General features: G+C 45.4%; 2 protein-coding genes across 6 annotated transcripts in view; one reads left to right on the top strand and one right to left on the bottom strand.

Moving 5' to 3' along the window:
• The window catches only part of LOC105499145 (TATA-box binding protein associated factor 5 like), a 33,627-nt gene extending 25,324 nt beyond the window's left edge, over positions 1-8,303 (bottom strand). For 2 of the 3 annotated variants that reach the window (XM_011771615.3, XM_011771617.3), the window contains exon 1: positions 8,066-8,303. The gene's annotated coding sequence lies outside the window, so the exon portion shown is untranslated. Of the gene's footprint in view, positions 1-7,772; positions 7,881-8,065 lie in introns of those variants that run through there. The other variant, XM_011771616.2, reaches the window with a different exon arrangement.
• LOC105499146 (URB2 ribosome biogenesis homolog) overlaps positions 8,300-26,439 on the top strand; it is a 40,149-nt gene continuing 22,009 nt past the window's right edge. For 2 of the 3 annotated variants that reach the window (XR_011610543.1, XM_011771619.3), the window contains exons 1-5: positions 8,300-8,518; positions 9,775-9,913; positions 14,603-14,779; positions 17,240-20,570; positions 25,576-25,736. Coding sequence is in view for 2 of the 3 variants with exons in the window: in XM_011771619.3 (XP_011769921.2) it covers positions 9,788-9,913; positions 14,603-14,779; positions 17,240-20,570; positions 25,576-25,736 (3,795 nt within the window). In the remaining variant the exon portion in view is untranslated. Of the gene's footprint in view, positions 8,519-9,774; positions 9,914-14,602; positions 14,780-15,898; positions 16,047-17,239; positions 20,571-25,575; positions 25,737-26,439 lie in introns of those variants that run through there. The other variant, XM_071074558.1, reaches the window with a different exon arrangement.

The raw sequence follows: 26,439 nt of genomic DNA, 5'->3' as shown, positions 1-26,439 counted from the left end.
GATACTTCAACCAAGTTGCTATATAAAATCCCACACAATCATTTCAATGTAACAACTACGCAGGGAAAACCACAGCCACACTTAACATTCAACTACAGAAATATGGGGAGGTGGACATACATGGACCCCAGGCATTCTCTTAAGATGCTGTCAGTGTGGAACTCTAGTCTGGTCAATCCCTTCAGTGGTTACACGCTGCATCCTATCCCTCCACCCCCACCCCCCTTAGGCTCTAATGTACACAGATGGTAGAGGAGTACTGGGAGGCACCCTCACCCACCACATCACAGGTTCAAGTACTACACAGTTCCATGAAATGCCAAAAGAGTACTACCTGGCTCCCCCATCCCTCCCCTTGCCCCAATAAGGTGGCAGTTTTGAGTAAGGGTGAGTTCAAGATAAATTCAGGCAAACTCACTACAGAATCCTCAAATCAGCTCTTCAACTGAGACTTCTGACTGTTGGCCTTTTTTGAGTAATTGTACTTTTTTCCCAATGGTAAATTTACGCTTATAACAGATGAAAAAAATTATTTTTGCATTTTTTGTAAAGTATCTACTAGGTAACTTATTAGTTCTCTTCACTCACAGCAACTAAATGGTTGTAATATCTATCAAAAGATCAGTCTAAGTTGGACCTAAAACCCTAGCTTTGCATTAATCATGATAAAGTATATTCAATTAGCTTTGTGAAAATATAAATCATAACTGAAAAATAAATGAGCCATAGTACTTTCCGTTTCAGTCATACCTCATATAATTTAAAAATTATGATAGCCTTTCATATTCAATTTTTGCTCAGACTGACAGAAATATACTTGAATTAGAAGCTGTGTTTTTTCCCAGGGTGTCCTAAGAAATAAAATGGCACATGGATAAGGCCGTAGCTGGGTTCAGGATGCAGTGAAGAATGTGGCGTTCTGGTGGGGATGGCAGCAGTGGTAGAAAGTAGGTGGAAATCATGAAATCCAGCAAACAGATGTCATGAGAAATAGATTTTCTCCAACATCAGCTGATGTTCCAGAAGTCTTGTTTCATCAGCTACTTACCCTACAGCCTTCCACCTACGCTATGCTAAACCTTCACCAGTCTCCTCACCCAGCCAGCTGACCCCGCTTCTGACCTCAGCAGGCTACTGAGACTTAGGATTCCTTAACTCTTGTCTGATCTAACCGGTCACTTTCCAGCACCACCCTTCATGATCTCTCAGCTGGATGTGATGCTGCTGAACTCACCTCCTACTTGAAACTCCCTTGGTCCCTCCCACTGCAAGCCTCTCTTGTGGCTCTGCCCTCCCAGTCCCGTCTGCCACTGCTTCTTCACATTCCCTGCTTCACCACACCACTATGCAAGACTTACAGTCAGATCACCTTCCTGAACTCAGTCGATTAACAGACATTTCCACCTGCAATACCTCTACCTTCTCCTGGTTTTCTTAGTCGGCTTAATGGTGCCATTATCCACCATCAAAGCAAAAACAAAACAAAAGAAAACCAAACCCCCAAAAAGCCAGTCATGATGTTAAGATTCTGTTCTCTCTCACCCTTACTTCGAAGAGGCCACCAACTCCTATTCTAAATGGGAATTCTCTCTCAACTTAAAAAAAAATGTGGCTAGTGCAACTCAACCATTTCTGCTGCCCTATCTTGACTGTTTGTTATTTGACAGCACAAATTGCTTCTCTCTCTCTCTCTCTCTCTTTAGAGGAGTGGTCTGGCTATATTGCCCAGGCTGGTCTCCAACTCCTGGGCTCATGATCCTCCCAGCTCAGCCTCCCAAGTAGCTAGGAACACAGGTGTATGCCACTAAGCCCGATTCTACAAATCACTTCTCAACTGGACTATTCCAATATTCTTCCACCTTTAGGCCCTCATCATATGGTCCTTTGAAAAGCAGCCAAAGTACATTTCAAATCTAATGACTACACCCAAGCCTAAATCACCCCAGCCCTCAGGCAGGTTGTCCCCTCTTGCCATCACTCTTCCTCAGTTCCCCTAAACAGATGGAGAGTTCCCTGAGGACAGGGCTTATCTTTGAAGCTCATCTTAAAAATAAAGTGAGTGCTATCTAGCTTCTTGGAATTCTTGAGAGTTTATTTTAAGCTCACGATCTTCTTGAATTTCTACTTTAATACTGTTTTACAGCACAGAAAAATTGCTTCTACACAAAACTTATTAACGTGGAAGGGTGTGGCACAATCTACAGAATGGCTTTCTACACTGCTTACTATGCTTGACTACATAAAGAAAACTTTCACAAATACTTTACTTGCAAACACCACTGCAGACAGAAATAGGCTGTCCTGTTCTCAAAATAAGGGGTAACATGTTTTCCTATGTTTATCACTGTTCCTGAAACTGAATTCAAATGCAGTACATGAGGATTTGGAGATGCTTCATTAAAACATTTATATGTGTGTGTGTGTCTCAAAGTGGATGGAATGATCTTCAATTTTTCATATCAGAGCAGTACTGTCCAAGAGGATTTTTGACAAATGACGGAAGTGTTCTAAGTCTGCACTGTTCACCACAGTAGTCACTAGCCACACAGGGCGACTGGGCAACGAAAATATGACTAGTGCAACTAAGGAACTGAATTGTTTTAATTAATTTTAATTTAAGTAGTCATATGTGGCCAACGATTACTGTATTGGACAACAGAGTTCTACAGCATGACATTACCTGGTGAAACTAATGCATCAGCATCTTAGCTTAAAAAAGTTAATTCACAAAGTTTTGCATAACACTTCTGCTTACTAATGACAAAGTCTCCAAAAGTCAGTATTTTGTTTTAAAAACACAGCTACCTTTTATTATTGCCAAACATTGTAAAGTTATTAAATATCCATTCACCTTGATACACCTTACTGGGGGGCTATCTTCTTTGACTACTAAGCAATTATAAATGGAAGTATTTTATAGTGTTTTCTTTTTTTTTTTTTGAGACGGAGTCTCGCTCTGTCACTCAGGCTGGAGTGCTGTGGCCGGATCTCAGCTCACTGCAAGCTCCGCCTCCCGGGTTTACGCCACTCTCCTGCCTCAGCCTCCCGAGTAGCTGGGACTACAGGCGCCTGCCACCTCGCTCGACTAGTTTTTTGTATTTTTTAGTAGAGACGGGGTTTCACCTTGTTAGCCAGGATGGTCTCAATCTCCTGACCTCATGATCCGCCCGTCTCAGCCTCCCAAAGTGCTGGGATTACAGGCTTGAGCCACCGCGCCCGGCCTTTATAGTGTTTAGAAACACTGACAACATACATCACTCTTCAAATCTTCTTCAAATTAAAAAATAAAGAAAAAGTCAATTTGCATCAGCAGAGAAACAGCAGCAGCTAATTTCTTTCTGTAAAATGTCCCACTAAAAGGTAAGCCCAAACCTATGACCACGTGTCCTTTGCAATAAGAAAATTAAAAAGAACACTTTTTAGTCAACTTTATTTTATTTTTTTTATTTTTTGAGACGGAGTCTTGCTCTGTCGCCCAGGCTGGAGTGCAGTGGCTGGATCTCAGCTCACTGCAAGCTCCGCCTCCCGAGTTCACGCCATTCTCCTGCCTCAGCCTCCCGAGTAGCTGGGACTACAGGCGCCCGCCACCTCGCCTGGCTAGTTTTTTTTGTATTTTTTTTAGTAGAGACGGGGTTTCACCGTGTTAGCCAGGATGGTCTCGATCTCCTGACCTCGTGATCCGCCCGTCTCGGCCTCCCAAAGTGCTGGGATTACAGGCTTGAGCCACCACGCCCGGCCAAGTCAACTTTAATTTAAAAAAAGAGAAACTCTGAGGGTTATAGATGAAAATCAAATGTCTAACTATAATCTCTATCAATTTACACATATCTAAAATATATAAGGCAATATATGAATTCACTAAACAAATTCACTCCAGCTATTCATGAATATTTTAAACACCAGTGTGTGTGATGAATTAAGTCACTATGAATCATCAAATTCCATTTCCAGAGCACTTTACCTTTCCCATCTACTAAATCAGTTACAATAAGGCACTTCTTAAATCCATATGCTGTTGCTGGAAATCTCAACCCAAGCCATCAATGCCTGTTCAGGTGAGCAGAACGTCTTTTCATTCACCATCATATATGTGCACACACACATATATATGTGTGTGTATATATATGTGCATGCACGCACACACGCTTTTTTTTTTTTTTTTTTGGCAATCTGGAAAAATTATGTGTGGCACTTAACACTTGTACTTTGTGATACTCCCTACCCCTATCAGGAATAATGACCTAATCTTTCCTATTTTTTGGTTTCACTTATTTGGTAAGATTGAATAAATATCCCAAACACCACCTTGTTGTTCAAAATAGACTGAGAAAGAGTGCCCTGTAACAGGGGAGCCCCAAATATGAGACTTTTGAGGGAAAACCTTGCTTGTGATCAAGCATATACAATACATACTTGAAGATAATTTTTTTTTTAATTTTATTTTTTATTATTATTATACTTTAAGTTCTAGGGTACATGTGCATAACGTGGTTTGTTACATATGTATACTTGTGCCATGTTGCTGTGCTGCACCCATCAACTCATCAGCACCCATCAACTCGTCATTTACATCAGGGGGGAGGGATTGCATTGGGAGTTATACCGGAAGATAATTTTTAAGAGGGAAGGCTGCCTGGTTTCTTCATGCCTTCTGTAAGTGCTGTCTAAGCTTTGAGATTTGGAATAAAATATCCAACTCTACCGCCATTTTCCTTTTGAAATCATGGGCAGACAGGGAACATCCAAGACTTTTTTAATTTTAATAAAAAATAAAAGTAAAATAAAAGTCTTTTTATCTTGAAACAAGGTCTCGCTCTGTCACCCAGGCTGGAGTGCAGTGGCACAATCACGGCTCACTGCAGCCTTGACTGAGCTCAAGGATCTTCCTGAGTCAGCCTCCTCAGTAGCTGGGGCCACAGGCATGCACACCATCACACCTGGTTAGTTAAGAAAAAAAAAAAAAAATTTTTTTTTTTTTTTTGGTAGAGACGGGGTCTCACTACGTTGCCCAGGCTGGTCGCAAACTCCTGTGCTCAAGTGATCCTCCCAAAGTGATGGGATTATAGGCATGAGCCACCACACCTGGCCCTACTTTCAACATAATACTATACTACTACAGGCACAATCTTTCCAAGGAGCTAATCTGATGTTATCTCTGCTAAGCTTAAAAACATTTACTGCCGCCAGGTGCGGTGGCTCCAGCCTATAATCTCAGCACTTTGGGAGGCGGGTGGATCACCTGAGGTCAGGAGTTCGAGACCACCAGCCAACATGGTGAAACCCCTGTCTCTACTAATACAAACATTAACCAGGCATGGGGGCACGCGCCTGTAGTCCCAGCTACTGGGGAGGCTGAGGCAGGAGAATCACTTGAACCCGGGAGGTGGAGGTTGCAGTGAGCCAAGATCACGCCATTGTACCCCAGCCTGAGCGACAAGAGTGAAACTCCGTCTTAAAAAACAAAACAAAACAAAATACTTTCAAATGCCTCCACTAGTGTGAAGGATAGAAAAATTGAGTGTCTACTGTGTCATTTCCAGGTTACTCTAATCTGCCTTTGTTTACCTCACTGGACCAATCCTTGGTTCTTCTTACTCTACTGGTGGGTCACGCTCCACCTTCTCCCCTCAGGGGCTCTCCAGTAGTTGGAGGCACTGCCACACTGGCACTGCAACCGGGTTTGACTAAATCCCACCCACACTTTGCAGCTCAGCTTAGTCATCTCTTCCTCCCAAAAGCTTCCTTGATCACAGTCCCTTCCACATTCGGACCCAGGGAACAAATCTGTTATCAGAGAACTCAACCCTACTCGTCTGTTTCACACACTATCACTTCGAATACTTAACACTGAGCATACCCGGCGCTAAGAGACTTCGGGCACTTAAAATTAAGTGCTTTACACAGATTGGCTTCTTTAAATTCACAACAAACCTGACGTAGGTAACATTCTTCAGACGGGAAAGCTGAGGCCCAATAAAGTCACACAGTGCCAGGATGGGAACTCAGGCCATCTGGCTGAAGGGTCTGAGCTCTTACCTTCTATAGCATCTTGCTGCTCAAAGGATTCTATATATGACCAGAGGCTTCCTGAGAGAGTACAACAGTGAATGCTTACTAGATGCTTGCTGAGAGAATGATCAGAACACTTACTACCTGAGAAGCCACCAGTCACATACAAAATAGGCTGGAAACTTGACTTATAGTACTGTCCATTGAGTAATGCTGGTTTAACAGATGATCCCTAGAGTACCCTTCCAGCAAAATAAATTAGCAAAAACAAAATCCCCTTTCTTTCCCCAGAGATGTCCTTCACAGGTGCTGACATATTGCTTGCAAAGTCAAAAACCAGTTACTGAGTAGTTAAGTGAGGCCTTTACGTAGTTTCACAGTGACAGAAGCTCACATAAGCCTCACATTTAGAGGCAGGAGCAACAAAACTATTCCAAGATACACTTATCTAATCTGTTGATGACAAAGAAAAATACTCAAAACAACCCCATCTTTTAATTTTCTAGCTTAACACTGATTTTTAAGGCAGGAAGGATTTACGATTCATTAAAAAATTAGCATGTATTCCATTTAACGCAAAAAACTTAGGACTACAGGGAACCTAGAAGGTATCTGGCAAAAAGGAAATCATAATAGCTAACATTTAGCCATTTTCATATACATCATTCTTTTTCTGGGTACCTTTAAAAAGGTTGTTTTTTGGGAGGCTGAGGCGGGAGGATTGCTTGAGCCCAGGCCTGGGCAACACAGACACACCCTGTCTCTTAAAAAAAAAAAAAAAAATTCCACGTTTAAGTTATTCCTCATCATTGCATTTTATAGATGAGGAAACTACAGTTCAGAGAGGTTACGCAGATGGCGACATGGTTTCCATCCTAGGTCTACTGTCACCAAGCTCTATCCACTACATTATGCTGTTCCAAAGTTTAAAGATGTGGCCAGATGCATTTAACCTATTAGGCACAAAACTCCCTTTCCTACTCCCACTTCCAAGTAGAGCTGTGATCAGGAACTGGGGAGCAGCCTCCGTGTCCTCTCCTACATCCCCAACTCAGGTGTTGGCACACTTGAATCGCCTAATGTAAGACATGCTCCGCCCTTACTGTTCCTCTCAGCACAGCTCCCAACTGCTTGTTAGCAGGAGTCACCATTCCGAGATTTCAATCTGCAAGGTCAGTTTAGGTGCAGTAATTTAAGACAGACACCGCATGGGACTGGCACTCACCTTCTGATCCCAGAACCACAAAGACTGCGAGATCCGCATTACAACGACTTTCACAACTGATGGGAGAACTGCATGTAGCGTTCCTGCACTCCACTTCCGCTAAGTCTAAAATGACACCACTGTTTCTAACCATCCACTCACTTCGGACCAACGCCTTATCGAATACATTTTCAAAAGCCTGGCAGCTTCGCGAGCTGGATGGTGAACCCGTCCCACGCCATGGGCGCACCAACCTTACCTTGCTGTCATGAGGCTAAGAGCCCCGAGAGACACTTTGCAGCTCGGCACTCTCCTGCAGCAGCTAGTCTAACTCTGGCTCCCCCGTGTCACACGCGGAGATCGACTCCACACCCACCCACGCACGATCACCATGTGCAAAGTTGAATCCCGACTTCGCCGCAAAGACATTTCCTTTTCCCCTACGTGCAAAGGAGCTGTGGAGCCGTGCTCCCTGCCTGGCTGTCGGGAACTGGGATACCTTCCCCGCGGGCGCCCGCCACCTCCTCCCCGAGCCCGGCATCCAAGCCGCAGGACCCACCCCTGCGCAGGAACGCGACGCCCGTCCAGGTGTAGCCGCCGACTGCAGGCCACGCCGCCGGCCGCAGCCCGCGACTCGGGAGGCCGAGGGCGGAGGCGCGGCCGCCGCGCCCGCGCAGAGCCGCTCACCGCCCCCCCGCCCCGCCTCCCGCGCCCCACCCCCACCGCCCGCCGGCGGGAGCCAAGGCGCGCCCAGCCGAGGCCCCACCGCCCCGGCCCCCGCCCGCCCGCGCGCGCGCGCGCGCGCGCCTCGCGACCCTCCCGGCCCTCCCCGCCCGTGCGCCCAGCACTCACTGAACATCCCAGGCGGCTCCGGCTCCCCCCGCCGCCGCCGCCTCCGGGATCGGGTTGCTTCCGCCTCCGTCGTCTCTGCCGCAGGGTCTCGCTCCGATGGTCGGCTCAGCTGGGCCCCCGCGCCCCGCGCCCCGCCGCCCCCGCCGCCGCTCTGGGCGGCCGCTCCATGACTGACTGACACGGAGCGGGCCGCGGGCTGGGCCGCTCGGGCCTCCAACGCGCAACCGTCTCCTCCAATGGGCGAGGCGCCTCGGCGCTCGGCTGGCGACGCCTGGCGTGCGTGCCGCCCCTCCCCGCTGCGCCGCCGGCGTCGGGCGGAAGGAGCGCGGGGCCCGGTCCCACGTGGTGGGGCTGCGGGACCGGGACAGCAGCCGCCGCCGCCGCTGCCGCCGTCCTCCGCCGTCTACCCGGAGCTGTCTCGAGGTCAGCCCCCTACCGGGCCTGGGTCCCGAGGTGAGTCCCCACCCGCGGTGAGCTCCTACCTGCAGCCAGGTTCCGATGTGAGTCCCCCACCCGGGGCTGGTCCTGAGGAGAGCTCCCTACCTGAGGCCGGGCCCGGGATGGGGGTCCCCCAACCCTGCCCTGTTCCGGTGCCGCCAGCAGACTCTGGGCGAGAGCCGACTGGGCACGCTCCATTCGCGAAGGCAAACTCCCTCCGGGCATCTAGCTGCTCTCCCCTGGTTCTTGTTGCTTGGTGTCTTTCTGCTGGGCAGGGAGTGCTGGCAGGGCTGTGCTGTCCGCCCTGGACTTCGCATTGTCCGGTAAGGGCGGTTGCAGGCCCGGAGAGCCGAACTCTGGCGGAGCTGGGGAGAGCATCTCGGTTGTCTTTGTAGCCAGTTCAGCAAACACCTGTTATGCACTTTGTAGCTGTCGCGGTGGCGGTCTATGGTATTGAACTTAGAAGTCAGGCATCGTTGAATTCGTTTGGGACATTTTGACAAAATAGGAAAACTGACAGCACTTGATGGTTCTTGTTCTCTGCAGTAGAGTGAAGGATAATTTAATTTCTAAAATGAAAACGTCTTAACGTTCCTTTTCTCTATAACTTTTAGGAAACTCAAAGCCAAGTTTACCAGTATTGTAGTAACTGTAGGTGTTTGGTATGTTTGCTATCCCCGAGACCTAACGGTTTTTTGTTTTCTCTTTTTAGTCTTTTCCTTGTGCAAGTATCTCTTGTATCTTTTTTGAAGTGTGTATGTGCGTTGTAAATTTATACGTGACTGAATAAAAGTCTTAGCGGAAGGTTACTGTCGCAGCTGAAATAACAGTATTCCTTTGGGGATTTCTTTTTCACTTGGAGACACATTACTTTCTCCAGATATTGCTTATGTATCTTTTCCTCTTTCAATTTGAAACCATGTATGAATGACTCTTTCCACAAGTAATGTAAACAATGATATTGGCCTTGTTGAATTCCTGCACACTCACCTTTGTGGAAGTGATGTTTGATCACAGTTGGAATACATATAGTCCATCTTCTGTGTGTGCAGTCCATCTTTTGCTTGCTTTTGTCTGAATTTCCCCCAGAAAATTCATGGAGTCAAGTATCTTGTATGTAGATTTACCCCGACAAATCTGTTGATTCATTAAAAACTTTTAAAAGAATACATATTAGGTAAACAATAAGATGCAATATTGTTGGCTTTCTGGTGCCTCCTCAGTCTGACCTTGTTATAGTATTTTTTTTTTCCATTGTTTTTAAATTGTAGATAAAGCCTAGCCATGGCTGCTGTTTATTCTGGCATTTCCCTTAAGCTTAAAAGCAAGACAACCTCCTGGGAAGATAAACTAAAACTAGCTCACTTTGCTTGGATTTCTCACCAGTGCTTTCTTCCAAATAAAGAACAAGTAAGTTTAATGTGAAACTCATATTTTTACAGTCTGTCAAGATAATTATCACTTGTATAATTTGGATATTGACAATTGGTTAAAATAAAAAAGTAGAGAAAAAGTTGGGGAGGGAACTTTGTTGGAAGTTAAATGTAATGACAATGAAAAAAGTAATCAGTCAGGTACTTCATTAATACTTTTTTTTTTTCCTGTTAAAAAACCTCATTTAGGTTGGGGGCAGTGGCTCATGCCTGTAATCTCTCTTTTGGGAGGCCAAAGCAGGAAGATCGCTTGAGGCCAGGAGTTCTAGACCAGACTGGACAACATAATAAGATCTCATCTCTTAAAAAATATATATAAATATATATGTATATAAATTAGTCAGACATGGTGGCATCTGCCTGTAGTCCCCACTACCTGGGAGGCTGAGGTGGGAGCATCCCTTAAGCCCAGGAGTTTGAGGCTGCAATGAGCTATGACTGTGCCACTTTCACTCCCAGCCTGGGCGATAGAGCAAGATCTTGTCTCTTTAAAATAAATAAATGAACCCACCGAATTTAGCATTTCTTTTGTTTGGAGACATTATATTACAAATTAAGTATATGCATTAATGAACACATGGGTAATTAAGTTACAGAAGTTAGGTTCTAAAAGTCCATTGATAGCTGCATTTGCTTATAAATCTAAAGTGATGTTTCATAATCGGTTGGTGGTGCTTTGCTAAAAATCCTCAGGATTGGATAAAAATTGAAGGTTGGGAAGTAAAGAAATGTTAATATTTGTATAAAGTCATTTTAGAAATAGGCTAGGTACCAAGAAAGGCATTGCATTTTGTTAGAATTTCTCAGGCTTTTTAGGCTAAAAAATAGTTGGCATGATAAACACCAGGATGACAAGCTCATGAAATTGGATTAATACACATCCAGTTCCTGTTGTCAAAGAAGACAGCACAGAATGCGTCCAAGGTGGATGACGTGTGAAGTGATGATCAGGTGTGGTGCGGAGAGCAGCGGTCATAGCCAGTGCTTTCTACACCTGGCTGCACGTGGGAGTCATCCTGGCAGCATGGCCATCACCTGGCAAGTCTGCCCAGGGTGAAACAAAGGGGAGGCTCTAGCAGCCAACTGGATCAAAGTTTCTGCCGTTGTTATACTGAGAGATTTTATTCCTTCTGGCATCTGTCACTGTTCATACTGTTATTGACAGTTCTGGGATCATGAGCTGGGGCCTCACCACCTTTCTTCAATGTTTTGTGAATAAGGAAACATGACACAGTAATGGAACCTGTATAGGCACAGTCCTCCTTTTCATAAAGCACTTGTGTGATTTCATATCAACTGTGTCTGTCTCCCAGATGATGTATAATATTAATAGTATTAGAGGTTAAGCTGCAGGCAATGTGGGGGAAGCCAGGACACAAATCCCAGACTTTCGACTCTTACTTGCTTTTTTGCTTTGTGTGTCTGATACATTCTATGGTCGTTCTGAGCAGTCTTTGTGTTTCGAACTTTTAAAACTTAGTTGCATATCTCAGAGATACTGCAGGTTTGGTTCCACATCACCGAAATAGATCACAATATTGTGAGTCACACAAAGTTTTTGGTTTCCTAGTGCATATAAAATTTATGTTTATACTGTACTGTAGTTTATTAAGAATGCAATAGCATTATGCCTAAAAACTGTACATACCTTAATTTAAAAATATTGCCCAAAAATGCTATTGGTTATCTGAGCCTTCAGGGAGTCATCACCCTGGAGGGTCTTGCCTTGATATTGATGATCTGGGTGGTGATTGCTGAAGGTTAGGGTGACTCGCAACTTCTAAAATAAGACAACAGTGAAGTTTGCTGCATTGATGGAGCTTTTCCTTTCATGAAAGACACAGCATTTTACCCACAGTGGAACTTCTTTCGAAATTGGACTTCTTCTCAAAACCTGCCACTGCTTTATCAACTAAGTTTAAGTTCTATTCTCAATCCTTTGTTGTCATTTCAGCAATGTTCACAGCATCTTCACCAGGAGTAGATTCCATCTCAAGAAACCACTTTCTTTGCTCATCTCTAAGAACCAACTATCCATTCAAGTTTTATTAGTCCCGTCTTCAGGCTCCACTTCTAATTCTAGTTCCCAGGCTGTTTCCATTATATATGCAGTTGCTTCCTCCACTTCAGTCTTGAGCCCGTCAAAGTCATCCACGAGGATTGGAATCAGCTTCTTCTAAAATCCTGTTAAGGTTGATATTTTGACCTCTTCACATGATTCATCAATGTTTTTACTGGCATCTAGAGTGGTGATTCTTTCCAGAAGATCTTCAGTTTGACTTTCTCCACATCCATCAGATAAATCATTATGGCACCTATAGCATTAGGAAATGTGTTTCTTAAATAATAAGACTTGAAAGTCAAAAGTACTCCTTGATCCATGGGTTGCAGAATGGATGTTGTGTTAGCAATCATGAAAACAACATTCATCTCCTAGTCCATCTCCATCAGAGCTCTTGGTCACCCAAGAGCAGTAATCTTCTGATAGGAATCGTTTGGTTGCGATCGGTCTCAACACGGGCTTAAAATCTTCAGTAAACCATGCTATAAACGGATATGGTATCATTCAGGCTTTGTTTTTCCATTGACAGAGCACAAGCTGAGTAGATTTAGCATAATTCTTAAGGCCCCTGGGATTTTGGGGATGGTAAGTGAGCACTGGCTTCAACTTAAAGTTACCAGCTGCATTAGACCTTAATAAGAGAGTCAGCCTGTCCTTTGAAGTTTAGAAGCTAGGCGTTGACTTTCTTCTTTAGCTATGAAAGTCCTAGATGGTGGCTGGGCACAGTGGCTCTTGCCTGTAATCCCAGCACTTTGGGAGGCAGAGGCAGGTGGATCACCTGAGGCCAGGAGTTTGAGAACAGTCTAGCCCACATGGCAAAACACCATCTCTACTAAAAATACAAAAAAAAAAAAAAAAAAAAAATTAGCCGGGCGTGGCGGTGGGTGCCTGTAATCCCAGCTATTCGGGAGGCTGAGGCAGGAGAATCAAACCTGGGAGGCGGAGGTTGCAGTGTACCAAGATTGCACCATTCTACTCCAGCCTGGGCGACAAGAGCGAAACTCCATCTCAAAAAAAAAAAAAAAAAAAAAAAAAAAAAAAGAAGTCCTCGATGACATCTTCCAATAGAAGGCTGTTTTTTCTACACTGAAAATCTGTTTAGTTTAGCCAACTTTGTCTGTAATCTTAGCTAGACCTTCTAGATAACTTCACCTGGAACTTTTATGTTATGAAGATGACTTCTTTCCCTAAACTTCATGAACCAACCTCTGCTAGCTTCTAACTTTTTTCTCTGCAGCTTCCTTACCTCTCTCAGCCTTCATAGAATTGAAGAGAGTTAGGGCCTTGCTCTGGATTAAGCTTTGGCTTAAGGGAATGTTGTGGTTGGTTTGATCTCCTATCCAGACCACTAAAACTTTCTCCATATCAGCAATAGGGTGTTTCACTTTCTATCATTTGGTCTTCACTGGAGTAACACTTTTAATTTCCTTCAAGAACTTTTCCTTTGCATTCACAATTTGGCTAAGTGGCTCAAGAGGCTTGGTTTTGGTCTATCTCACCTTTCAGCATGGCTTCCTTACTAAGCTTAATTATTTGTAGCTTTGGATTTAAAGTAAGAGACATGCAGCTATTCCTTCCACTTGAACACCTGGAGCCACTGTAGGGTTAATTGGCTTAATTGCAATATTATTGTGTCTCAAGGAATGGGAAGGCCAGAGGAGAAGGAGAGAGGGGAAAATAGCTGGTCAGGGTAATAGCATTTTGGTGGAGCAATCAGGACGCATAGAACATTTATTGATTAGGCTTGCTGACTTAGAAGGACACAGTTCATGGCACCCCAAAACATTTAGAATAGTAACATCAATGATCACCGGTCACAGAGCACCATAACAGATAGAATAAGAATGAAAAAGTTGGAAATACTGGGAGAATTACCAAAATGTGGCAGAGACATGAAGCAGGCACATGCTGTTGGAATAAAGGATCTGATAGACTTGCTTGGCACAGAGTTGCCATAAACCTCCAATCTGTAAATGCAATATCTGTATCCACAAGGCACAATAAAATGAGGTATGCCTGTATAATCTCAGAAAAGGGGGTAAGACGTGTTAGAGTTTCACCTGAAACTTTTAATTTGCCCTAACAAGACAAATTTGTTTTCCCGTTCTTATCCTTTTTTTTTTTTTTTTTGAAACGGAGTCTCGCTCTGTCGCCCGGGCTGGAGTGCAGTGGCCGGACCTCAGCTCACTGCAAGCTCCGCCTCCCGGGTTCCTGCCATTCTCCTGCCTCAGCCTCCCGAGTAGCTGGGACCACAGGCACCCGCCACCTCGCCCGGCTAGTTTTTTGTATTTTTAGTAGAGACGGGGTTTCACCGTATTAGCCAGGATGGTCTCGATCTCCTGACCTCGTGATCCGCCTGTCTCGGCCTCCCAAAGTGCTGGGATTACAGGCTTGAGCCACCGCGCCCGGCCTTCTTATCCTTTAATAATAAACATTTTAAAATACCTGAACACTTAAGTAATATTACCAAAGGTAAGTTTTAAAGGAGAAGTTCGCCCCCGTGGCAATTGGATTTGGTTATACCTGTAATGTCCCTTTGATGTCTAACATCTTTCTCTCTTAGCAAATAAGTTTATTGTCAGTGTATGTTTCCTTCAAATTCAGGTATTACTTGACTGGGCAAGACAATCATTGGTTGCCTTTTATAAGAAAAAACTTGAGCTAAAGGAAGATATTGTTGAAAGGCTTTGGATCTACATAGATAACATTTTACATAGCAGAAAATTGCAGAATCTCCTCAAGAATGGAAAGACCATTAATCTTCAGATTTCCCTAGTCAAGGTAATTCACTCTTCTGTTGTCCTGTTATGTGTTGCATGCATCTCCATTGATTTCTTCTTCACACTGGAAACTTGTTTTAGTGTCAGTTGTATGAAGATATAGGAAATATTAAGGTAGGGGAGAAGCATGTAATATTGTTGGAATTATAATAATACTGTTGAATGTGTATCATAGGCTGTAAGCATTTTGTTATTTAATATTCAAAAAAAGCTTAGAATGATTTCATAAACCGGTCATTGATTACCTTTTTAATTGGAAAAGGTAGCTAGCAAATTATGCTTCTCTGATTTGTTTTTCTCCTTCTTCACCTTTCTTTTGGCCTGGAGGAAGATCAAAGGCCAAAATCCGGACAGAAATTTCCTCAAAGGTTTTTTTTTTTTTTTTACCCCACTATGGCCTTTGAGCCACAAGTGCCACTGGTGGCTTGGCCGGCAACTTGGGGCCTCCACAGTTTTTGACTGAAAGTGATTTTAAAGTCTCGGATCAGAAGTAGGAACTTCATTGTCAAAACTGAGTGTGTTTATACACCACGAGAATAGCTAGATACGATAAAAACTACTACTAATTAGCACTTAATGTGTGCTAGGCTCAAAGAAGTTTCACTTTCCTAAAGTCACATGGCTAGTTAGTGGCAGAGCTGGGATTTGAACCTCACTCTGCCTGAGTATAAAGCCTGGGCTGTGAAGCCATAACACTGCCTCACCCTCATGAGTGTGCAGGCAGAGAGAAAATCATTAGAGGCTAGTAACGGAGAAGAACGAAGGTTGAGCTGCCTGATGGCACATAAGGCTTAACAGTTCTTGAGATTATGTTCCAAACTGGGTCACTTTTGAAAATAATAAACCAGTGGTCACTAAAGTGGCTTGTTTCGAATGGTCTTTTGGAATATGGGAAGAAAATCTTAGAATGTCTCGTTTAAAAAGCCATACTTAATTTTTATTTTTATGTATGCTTCATAATTATATAAAATGTTAGTGCTGTAGCATATGTGGATAATTTATAAATAAATTACACTTATTGAGTATAAATGCAGGAAAAATCAATGAGTTGTATAATCAGAAATTTGGAGATCACTGTAATAGTGCATTGATGTTTAAGGATTTGTCATCTTTGTTACAGCTTTTCCAGAGTAACTTTAAAAGTCCACGACCAGCAATTACTTGAATAGAAATAATAATACCTATCTCATTGGGGTACCTGATAACTTAGCACCTGGGATAGGTTTGGTTCTCAGGTTCCATAAGGCTGGGAGCAAGTCACCTAACCTGTGAGTGAATGAATCTGCCTGGTTCTCATAATTTCTGGTGTTTGTGAATTTTGGAATTTTGAGAGCAGTAGACAATAGATTTGCTGAATAATAAGCAGTAGCAACATAACCTTTGCTTTCCTTTTAAAAAATTTTTTTGAGGTACAGTCTCTGTCACCCAGGCTGGAGTGCAGTGGTGTGATCTTGGCTCACTGGAACCTCTGCCTCCTGGGTTCAAGCGATTCTTGTGCCTCAGCCTCCTGAGTAGCTGGGACTACAGGTGTGCACCACTATGCTCGGCTAATTTTTATATTTTCAGCAGAGATGGTGTTTCACCATGTTGACCAGGCTGGTCTCAAACGCCTGGCCTCTTGTAATCTGCCTCGCACTCAGCCTCCCAAAGTGTTGGGATTACAGGCATGAGCCACCATGCCCAGCTGCTTTCCTTTTTAAAAGAGTGTCTTTTGCTTTGGCTTTTTTAAATAGAAAAAGTATAATTGACTATAAACATGTATTTTTTTTTCTTTTTTCAGACAGAGTCTTGCTCTGTTACCCAGGCTGGAGTGCAGTGGCTTGATTCCAGCTCACTGCAACCTCCACCTTCCCGGTTCAAGCCATTCTCCTGCGTCGGCCTCCCAAGTAGCTGGGATTACAGGTGTACGCCAGGTTAATTTTTTCATTTTTAGTGGAGTCGGGTTTCACCATGTTGACCAGGCTGGTCTCAAACTCCTGACCTCAAGTGATCCGCCCACCTTGGCCTCTCAAAGTGTTGGGATTACAGGTGTGAACCACTGTGCCTTGCCTGTAAACATGTATTTTGGACCACAAGGTCATAATTTAAGTGCTATTTTCCTTCTGCCTGGTAACATCTAAGCTCAGTTGCAGGTTTAGGGTCCAAGGGAAAGTGATATTTGGCATTTAAGCCCTTTAAAACCCAGCTTTAAAAAAAGGGACAACAAATTTACAAAGGCACAGATCCTTTTCTAGATTTGCATTGGTGGAAGATGGATGTGTGGAGGAATTGAAACAGGTGCTTTGCCTTATTTTGATGCACTAAGCTTATGTCAAGTTTATTGAAATATGGTAATCTGGGCATTTCTTTCTTACCAAGATGAGGGTAAGGGGTGAGTTTGTTGATTTTTTTTTTTTTTTTTTGATACTTTTCTTGTGTATATGGGTTTAAGGTCAGTAATGAATTTTCTTTCTTTCTTCAGATCATAAATGAAAGAATAACTGAGTTTTCTCTTCGGGGTTCCCAAAGAAACATCTGTGCTGTCCTTCGATGCTGCCAGGGCATCCTGTCAACCCCTGCCCTTGCTGTCATCTACACGGCCAAACAGGAGCTGATGGTGACCTTGCTGAGCCAGCTTTGCTGGTCGGCCTGCAGGCAGCCAGAAGGAGCCGTGGTAGCCCAGTTGTTTGAGGTCATTCACCTGGCCCTTGGCCATTATCTCTTGATCCTGCAGCAGCAGGTCAACCCAAGACGTGCCTTTGGGGATGTGACTGCTCACCTGCTCCAGCCGTGCCTGGTCCTGAGGCACTTACTCTCCGGGGGCACATGGACGCAGGCTGGCGAGGGCCAGCTGAGGCAGGTGCTGAGCCGGGACATCAGAAGTCAGATTGAGGCCATGTTCCGAGGAGGAATTTTTCAGCCTGAGCTGCTGTCATCCTACAAGGAGGAGCTCTTGGACCAGCAGCAAGGGGATGTGAAAGCGGGAGCCATGAAGAACCTTCTGGCTCCCATCGACACCGTGCTCACCAGGCTGGTCAGTGCTGGCTACTGTGCAGCATCCCTTCATACCTCTGTTGTGGCCAATTCAGTGGCCTTACTGTATAAGCTCTTTCTAGAGTCTTACTTCAAGGAGGGAAACCAGCTTCTCTGCTTCCAGGTTCTCCCCAGACTGTTTGGCTGCTTGAAGATTTCACACCTGCAGGAGGAGCAGAGCAAAGCCCTGTCCACATCAGATTGGACCACAGAGCTTTTGGTTGTGGAACAGCTACTAAACTCAGTGGCCAACAACAATATCTACAACATCGCTGCCGACAGGATTCGGCACGAAGAGGCTCAGTTTCGCTTTTACCGGCATGTGGCTGAGCTGCTGATAAACCATGCACAAGCACCCATACCAGCCTGGTTCCGCTGCCTGAAGACTTTGATCTCTCTGAATCATTTGATTTTGGAGCCAGACCTGGATGACCTGCTGGCTTCGGCATGGATCGATGCAGAAGTAACAGAGTTTCGAACCAAAAAAGCCCAGGAGACGCTTATTCATACTGTCTTCCAGACTTATGCCAAACTCCGACAAGTGCCACGGTTGTTTGAAGAAGTTTTGGGGGTGATCTGTCGTCCAGCTGCTGAGACACTGAGGCAGCCTGTGCTGGCCTCGGGCCCCTCCACGGTACTGTCTGCATGCCTCCTTGAGCTGCCTCCGAGTCAGATCCTGGACACGTGGTCCCTTGTGCTGGAGAAGTTCCAGTCTTTAGTCTTGCCCTATTTGCAGAGTGATGCTGACATGGCCCTGAAGTCACTGTCACTGAGCTCGCTGCTGCACTGCATCATGTTCAACATGAGGAGCCTGGACAGCAGCACGCCCCTGCCCATCGTCAGACGGACGCAGTGCATGATGGAGAGGATGCTGAGGGAACTGGTGCAGCCCCTGCTGGCCCTTCTCCTGGACCCCCTAGGCCCAGAGCCAGAGCTGTGGCTGCAGAAGGTCAGTGACTCTGCACTCTTGCTTGCTTACACCTGGGCCCAAGTGGACGCTATGTTAAGTTTGAACTGTAGCCAGTATCACTCTATGTCTGGGGCCCTTATAGTTGTTGCTGTGGAGATCTCGAACGTCCCTTCATTGCTCCCAGGTGTAGAAACACAGCATTGGAAGAAGCTAGAGAAGTTTACAGCCCAGTTCAGCTCTCTTGGTAGATATTGCTTGGAACAGCTGTACCTGCAGAAAATGAGAAGGACTTTAATGCACACTAGTTTCCGGTCTGAAGAAGCCCTCCGAAGTTTGAGGTGCGATGCTGCCTTTATTATTGGTTCCAGCAGAAAAAGCTTGAATCAGAGAACGATGGCTTCCTGGGATGGCCAAGTTGGGACAGTGAGTGGACTCACATACCCTGTAGCACACTGGCACTTGATTGTGTCAAATCTCACCATTCTGATATCCTATCTGTGTCCAGATGATGTGAGATACCTGGCCAGTGTCCTGCTGAGAACTTTACCAATGGGCAAAGCCCAGGAAGGCTCAATAGAGGAAGAGGCATACGTCACACTGGAAAAAATTTCCAAAGCCATCCTTCATAGCCCTCTCTTTCCAGAGATGCAGTCCCTTCATTCTGCTTTCTTAATGTGCATAACCGCAAGATGCTCCAGCATTCTGTGTTCTGGTGCCCAGCGTGACTCAGGTCTTGTCAGTCAGCAGCTTCCCTGGCTTTTTGAAAAGGACCACATGGTTGTGGGTCATTGGGAAAACAGATTTGCAAAAGCTGGACCCGAAGGTTTAGAACCTAGAGGAGAAATTGCCAAGAACTTACTATCCCTGGTCAAGAGTGACTTCCCCATCCAGCTGGAGGGAGAGCAGTTGGAAAGCATCCTGGGGCTTTTGGAAGTGATTTCTGCTTTACAGCTGGACAGCCTCTTACCACCATATCATGTGCATTATTTTCTTCTGTTACTGTCCATGGCCATCACCAGACTAGGATGCTCTTGCTCCTCCTCACTGGCTCTCAAGTTCTTGATGACTTGCTACCAGCTTCTTAGTTACCTGCAAAAGGGGAAAAGTGCTCGCTCTGTGTTCAAGATCATGTATGGTAGTGATATTTTTGAGATTGTACTGACTTCATTGTTCAGAGCTAGTGGTAGGTTCCCTATTGAGATGGATGATCCCACTTGGCTGGAATTCCTCCAAGTGATAGGTACATTCTTAGAGGAGCTAATGCAGATGCTCATCCAAATGAAGCTGAGCTTGTTGCTCAATTTTAGAAAAATCACCACATTCCTCTCTAGTTCCAAACCATACATGGAAGCAGCTTCTGGCAAACAATTGGAAAATCAGAACCCCCAGGGCAGGCAGCTCCTTCTGGTGTCTTTAACCAGGTTGTGCCATGTCCTGGGACCTTTCCTCAAAGAGCAGAAGCTGGGCCAGGAGGCCCCAGCAGCACTGTCCGAGCTGCTGCAGCAGGCTGTGCTGCAGATGGGAGCTGTGCTGCAGCTCTGCTCAGTGCGAGGGGCCCAGGGCTGGCACCTTCCCTCTGTCCTCATCTCATCCGTCAGCGCGCTCTTGGAAGCCGACCTCGGTCAGCACTGCAGGGGTGGAGGAGCCAACATTTCCCACGTAACCGACAGGACGCTGCTCTCCCACGCTGCCCTCTACCAGGGTGTTTACTCTCAGATACTGTTGGAGCTGCCAGCTCTTGCGGGACATGATCAGTCTTTTCGGGCAGCCTTGCAGTTTTTGACTCTGTTCTTTTTGGCCCCAGAACTCCATCCCAAAAAGGACTCCGTGTTTACCTCCATGTTTCATTCTGTGAGAAGAGTTCTTGCAGGTAAGATATTTTCTCTTGAGCTAATTCTGTGTTACAGAGGTCTAGTTTCCACTGCTCCCCTTTTTGGAACTGGGAATAAGTGAGCACGTGATGTGTTCAAAAGGTACCACATGTGGACAGTGAGAAGATCTCTCTCCTAGGCCCAGCACGCACGACTTCGTGCCCTCTATTTACATTCTAGGCATACATTAGCAATTACCGCTACAACTAGTTCCCTACTTTCTGTGCAAACAGCAGCCTCCTCCGTATGTTGCTCTGTACCTCAGTTGCTCACTTCTTTTGGAGGTTGTTCTGTGTAAGTTTTTAGTTTTGAAATCTGCTCCTCTTCAGCTTTTTAGCCTTTAACTTGTCCTGGCTGCAATGAGATACATAGATACCTGCATCCTTAGTAGACTCTTATGTATCAGACTTTCAATGCCATAAATTGACTTTAAAAAGGTATAAAAATCTTTCATATCTTTTTAAAAAAGTACAAATCAGAGCCAGGCGTGACAGCTCACGCCAGTAATCCTAGCACTTTGGGAGACTGAGGGGGCAGATTGCTTGAGTCCAGGCAACATGGCAAAACCCCATCTCTACAAAAATTGGCCAGGTATGGTGGCATGTGTCTGTCGTCCCAGCTACTCAGGATGTTGAAGTGGGAGGATCACTTGAGCCCAGGGAGGTCGGTGCTGCGGTGAATCTTGATCCTGCCATTGCACTCCAGCCTGGGTGACGCAGTGAGACCCTGTCTCATTAAAAAAAAAAAAAAAAAAAAAAAAGTACAAATCACTTAATGTCTTTTTTTTTTTTTTCTTTTTTTGAGACAGAGTCTCGCTCTGTCGCCCAGGCTGGAGTGCAGCGGCATGATCGCGGCTCACTGCAACCTCCACCTCCTGGGTTCAAGTGATTCTCCTGCCTCAGCCTCCCAAGTAGCTGGGACTACTGGCATCTGCCACCACGTCTGGCTAATATTTTTGTATTTTTTAGTAGAGACAGAGTTTCACTGTGTTAGCCAGAATGATCTTGATCTGATCTCATAGAGAGTTTCACTGTGTTAGCCAGGATGATCTCCATCTGACCTCATGATCTGCCTGCCTCAGCCTCCCAAAGTGCTGGGATTACAGGTGGGAGCCACCGTGCCCAGCCAAATCACTTAATTTCCAAAGAGCCTCTTACAGTTCCTTGAGGGCAGGACTGTGCCTGCCTTAGTTCACACACACAATCACCCCCACCCCGCCCATATTGGGGTGCTGCCAGGTACAGGTGCTCACTAGACCAAGGCTACCTACGATGTCATCAGAGTGTTTGAGTCTGAAGGCAGCCTTCCAGGCAGCAAACTAGGACCTCATACACAGTCCCAAAGCGAGAGAGCTCATGTCTTCCTGCACAGAGTCGACCTTTACAGCCCCCTTGGTGAAAGGTTAATGGGTTACTAGGCAGCCATTAAAATTAAAATTCTGAAACCTCTTATGAAGACAAGGGCTAGAAATATATAGAAAATATTGTTAAGCAAAAAAAGTACAATATGAAATGTTAAATATGCCACAGTTACAGCTATGTAAAATATATATTCATGCAGAAAAGGGCTAGAAAGGCATCCAAAAATTAAAATAATTATTGCATTAACATGTGTTGTATTAGTGCAGTGTAATAGGTTGTGATTGTTGCTATTTTCTTATTTTGTACCACTTTAATGTTGCATTTTAATAAGAATAAATCAAAATACTTTTCTATGATTTAAACTTGCCATAAGCAGGGAATAGATGATAATGTTTTTGGAGGCCCATTTAGAGTTTGTTGAGGTTTTCCTCTAAATATAGTGAAAGATGATTAAGATTTGTTACCTTTATTAGGGTATACAAATAAAATACACTTTTACTCCTCTCAAACAAACAGTTAATGGAAGAGATTTCTTCTGTTTTAAGATGGCACACACCACAATTGTGGGGGGTCTTTTCTTTTTTGTTTTGGTGGTAACAAAAGGGCTGGGGTCAGGTCAGTCTTTTGAGGTGAGGTCTGCAAGTCAGCCAAATCTGACCCTCGTTAATGTCACGTTAACGTCCGTGTTAAGCACACGTTAAGGTCTGTGTTTCTGGGTGGAGAAGCTGTGATGGATGGGGCCACAGGCGTGCCTTTCAGTACGTGAGGGTTAAATGGGTTCTCGCAGAAAGTAGAGCCATCTGGTCTGCCTGTGCCAGCGCCAGAACTGGAGTGCCACGGGCCAAATCACGCTGCTGTTGTCTCCCTTTCAGTAACTGTCTCTGGCTGGATTCTGGATTAACCGAAAGGCTCTGATTTGTTCTGTCTTACTGAGTCAGGGTGTCTTTTAGTGAATGGTGTTCACCTTCTTAATGGGGGCTAAAATCGAGTCTTTTATTAAGCCTAATTATAGTATTCTAAGTGACTGGCCCAAGAAATGGCAGCCGGTGGTCTGAAGCTCTGCCCTTGTGCCCTTTGGTTAAACAGAATATTGTGTCCTCCTTTTCCTCTTCAACCCTGCTGAGTTGAGGCAGCCTCTTTTTTTCCGAGACAGAGCCTCGTTCTGTCACCCAGGCTGGAGTACCGTGCACAGTCTTGGCTCACTGCGACCTCCGCCTCGCGGCTTTGAGCGATTCTCTTGCCTTGGCCTCCCGAGTAGCTGGGATTATAGGTGTGTGCCACCACACCCAGCTAGTTCTTGTATTTTTAGTAGAGATGAGGTTTTACCGTGTTGGCCAGGCTGGTCTCGAACTCCTGACCTTAAGTGATCCGCCTGCCTTGGCCTCCCAAAGTGCTGGGATTACAGGCATGAGCCACCGTGCCTGGCCGAGTTGAGGCAGTCTTTAAGTCCTAACTGTATGTCCCTGAACTTTTGGTACCTTATTTCCCCAGGGACAGAGCCCCTCGGTCACAGCGTGGTCAGGGTTGGGCAAGGCCAGACTGGTACACTGTGCCCTCAGTTCATGGGCCTGGGGTGTTGCTGTGTCCAGGCCTCTTCCATCTGAGCTGTTAGACACTGTCCAGGGAAGTGCCAGAATTGTGAGTGCTCCGGAAGAAATGCCAAATGAGGAGTGGCCCAAGGCTTTGGGCAGGAAGAGGGAGTGTGAAGAGGGACCGTGCAGGTGCCCCAGCCATGGAGTTCTCCCTGTGTCCTTAAAGGTGGCTCAGAGGTGGGCTTTTGAAAAGAATGCCTTCTGATAGTAGAACAGAGGGCCTGAATTCAATTACAGAAACCAACATTTCTAAAAATGCTTCTTGGCTGGGAGTGGTGGCTGGCATCTGTAGTCCTGCACTTAGGGAGGCTGAGCCAAGAGATCACTTGAGGCCAGGAGTTTGAGACCAACCTGGGTGAAAAAGCAAAACCCCATCTCTACAAAAAACCCGTGCGGGTAGCATGCACCTGTGGTCCCAGCTGCTCCGGAGGCTGAGGCGAGAGGACCCCTTGAGCCCAAGAGGTCGAGGCTGCAGTGAGCCATGATTGTGCCACTGCATTCCAACCTGGGTGATGGAGTGAGACCCTGTCTCCAGAAACATAAAAAAACAATTAAAATGCTTGTATGTTTGAGGCTGTGTCCTGCTCTGGAGATGAGTGAGGTATTGATTTTGGCCTGTGTAATTAAGTAAACAGACATTCGCACACATCACAGGGTAAAGGTGGGGGAGACGCCGTAAAGTGATCCAGAGCTATGGGACTCGGTGGAGAGGCCACATACAGGCCACGTGTGAGTGGCCCTTGAAGCGTAGCTAGGGCAGGTGGAAATGGGAGCCTTTCGTGTGAAGGCACTGTGTTGTGAACTCTGTGGCCTTTTTTTATTTGCCAGCCACAGGAGTTGGTGCTGTTATGCCCACTTCACTGATGAGGGAGTTGAGGCTCAGATAAATCATGGGTCTAGGGTTTTACAGCTTATGGGAGACTTGGATCTAGATCTTTACCTCCCAAAAGTCCACTTTCCCCCAATGCTGTAAATAGTAAGCAAAGACGGGAAAGCAGGACGGTATTCTGGCAATGTGGAATAGGCAGGTGGGGCTGAAGCGCTGGCTGGAAAGATGACCTGGGGCCAGATGATAAAGGGCCTTGAGTGCCCTGGCTTTGGGCGTTATTGTGAAACTGTGGGCCTGAGGACACTGGGGATGATGGGAAACAGCTGGGTGACTTCCTGACCGTCATCCAGGCCTGAAAAATGGAGCTCTCTTAATCTTTATGACTTTCTCATCTGTTTAAAATATCACCCACTCTTGCACCCCTACCGATTTTATAAAAGAAACACAAATAAAGTAGAGAAATAAAATACTGTTGACCCTTGAACAACATAGGGGTTAAGGCACCAACCCTCGGCACGGTAAAAAATTCCATGTATATCCTTCTGAAACAATTCTATTTAAAAAATCTTATATTACTTTTGACTCTCTGGAAATTTCCAAACTACTGATAGCCTACTGTTGACCAAAGCCTTACTGATAATATAAACAGTCGATTACCACGTTTTGTGTATGTATTTATGTATTCTTACAATCAAATAAGCTAAAGAAGATGTTATTAAGAAAATAATAAGGAAGAGAAAATGTATTTGCCATTCATTAAGTGAAGTATATTATCATCAAGGTCTTCATCCTCTTCATCTTCACATTGAGTAGGTTGAGGAGGAGGAAGAGGAGGGGTTGCTCTTACTATCTCAGGGTGCCAGAGGCAGAAGAAAACCCATGTGTAAGTGGATCCATGCAGTTCAAACATTGTTCAAGGGTCAACGGCACAAAGCAATAATCACTGTCTTCTGTGGTTCGGAGTTTACCTCCTAAGCATGGGTGTTGTCTTCTGTGTTTGTGTGTGTACACACAGTGCACAGGTGCAGCTGTGTGTGTGAGAGCATGGCATCACACTAAATACGTGTACCTGCTTTTTCCACTAGTGCTTGTATCACCATGCCCCTAACTTGGTGATGTTTGTTGGCGGCCATAGCTGTGCGCAGTTTCATCATGTGGCTACTTGGTAATTTATTTCACCTGTCTGTCACATCTTAACAGTTTTGGTTTCTTACCCACACAGATCCTGAAATTCCTGTTCGGGTCACTCAGGATATTGAGCCTCATTTGGGAGCCTTGTTCACCCAAATGTTAGAGGTTGGGACGACAGAGGACTTGAGGCAGGTGATGCAGTGTATTCTCCAGGGACTGGACGTCAGTAACATGTGGAAAGCAGATGTGCAGGTGGGCGGCTTCTCCCTCCTTGTGTGGCAGGCTCAGAAATCATGTCGGCTCAAATGGGAAAACTGATTTGAGATGTGGTGTCACCCTTAAAACTAAACAAATTCTAACTGGTAGAGACTCTAGGCAAAGAGGGAGTCTGTGAGAGGGAGCCCTGGCCTGTGGGACAGCCCAGGCTGCGGCGTAGGGAAGGCCTTAGTTTTCAAACGGGAAGTCTTCAAATTACAAATGTGTGGTCTTATTATGTCAAATACTAAAAGTTACACGTTCACAAAACTGATACATAAAAAAGTTAAATTCTGCTCATTCTTTGCTGAAGATCTCTCACACCATGCTTTTCGAAACATGTGGCCTGATTGGGCCATACTGCCCTCATGCCAGCATCTGAGAAGCATCTCAGTTAGCCTGCCCCGTCAGTTCTGACAGAAGTCACCGACACAGCCTGCATGGTGTTGCACTTGCTGAGTGCCTTTGCACAGAGCTCACATGCTGGGATTTGCTTCTCTGAATGCCTGTGGGCACTGGACCGGTCAGACGTCTCTTACACAAGGAAGAAGGCCACAGGCCACAGAGCCAGTGGTTGGCGGGGCGGAGACTCCAGCCAAGGTCTGTGGTCTAGGCTGCCTCGTGAATGGCTTGTTGACTCCTGGTCATATACAGCACACTGGTATTGGGTACTGATTTGGGCAGGGGAAGAAACAACCCC

The sequence above is a fragment of the Macaca nemestrina genome, chromosome 1 (genome assembly GCF_043159975.1).
Source record: "Macaca nemestrina isolate mMacNem1 chromosome 1, mMacNem.hap1, whole genome shotgun sequence".
NCBI lineage: Eukaryota > Metazoa > Chordata > Mammalia > Primates > Cercopithecidae > Macaca > Macaca nemestrina.
Note: the sequence above shows the minus strand (reverse complement) of the source record. Positions and strands in the feature narration are given on the sequence as shown.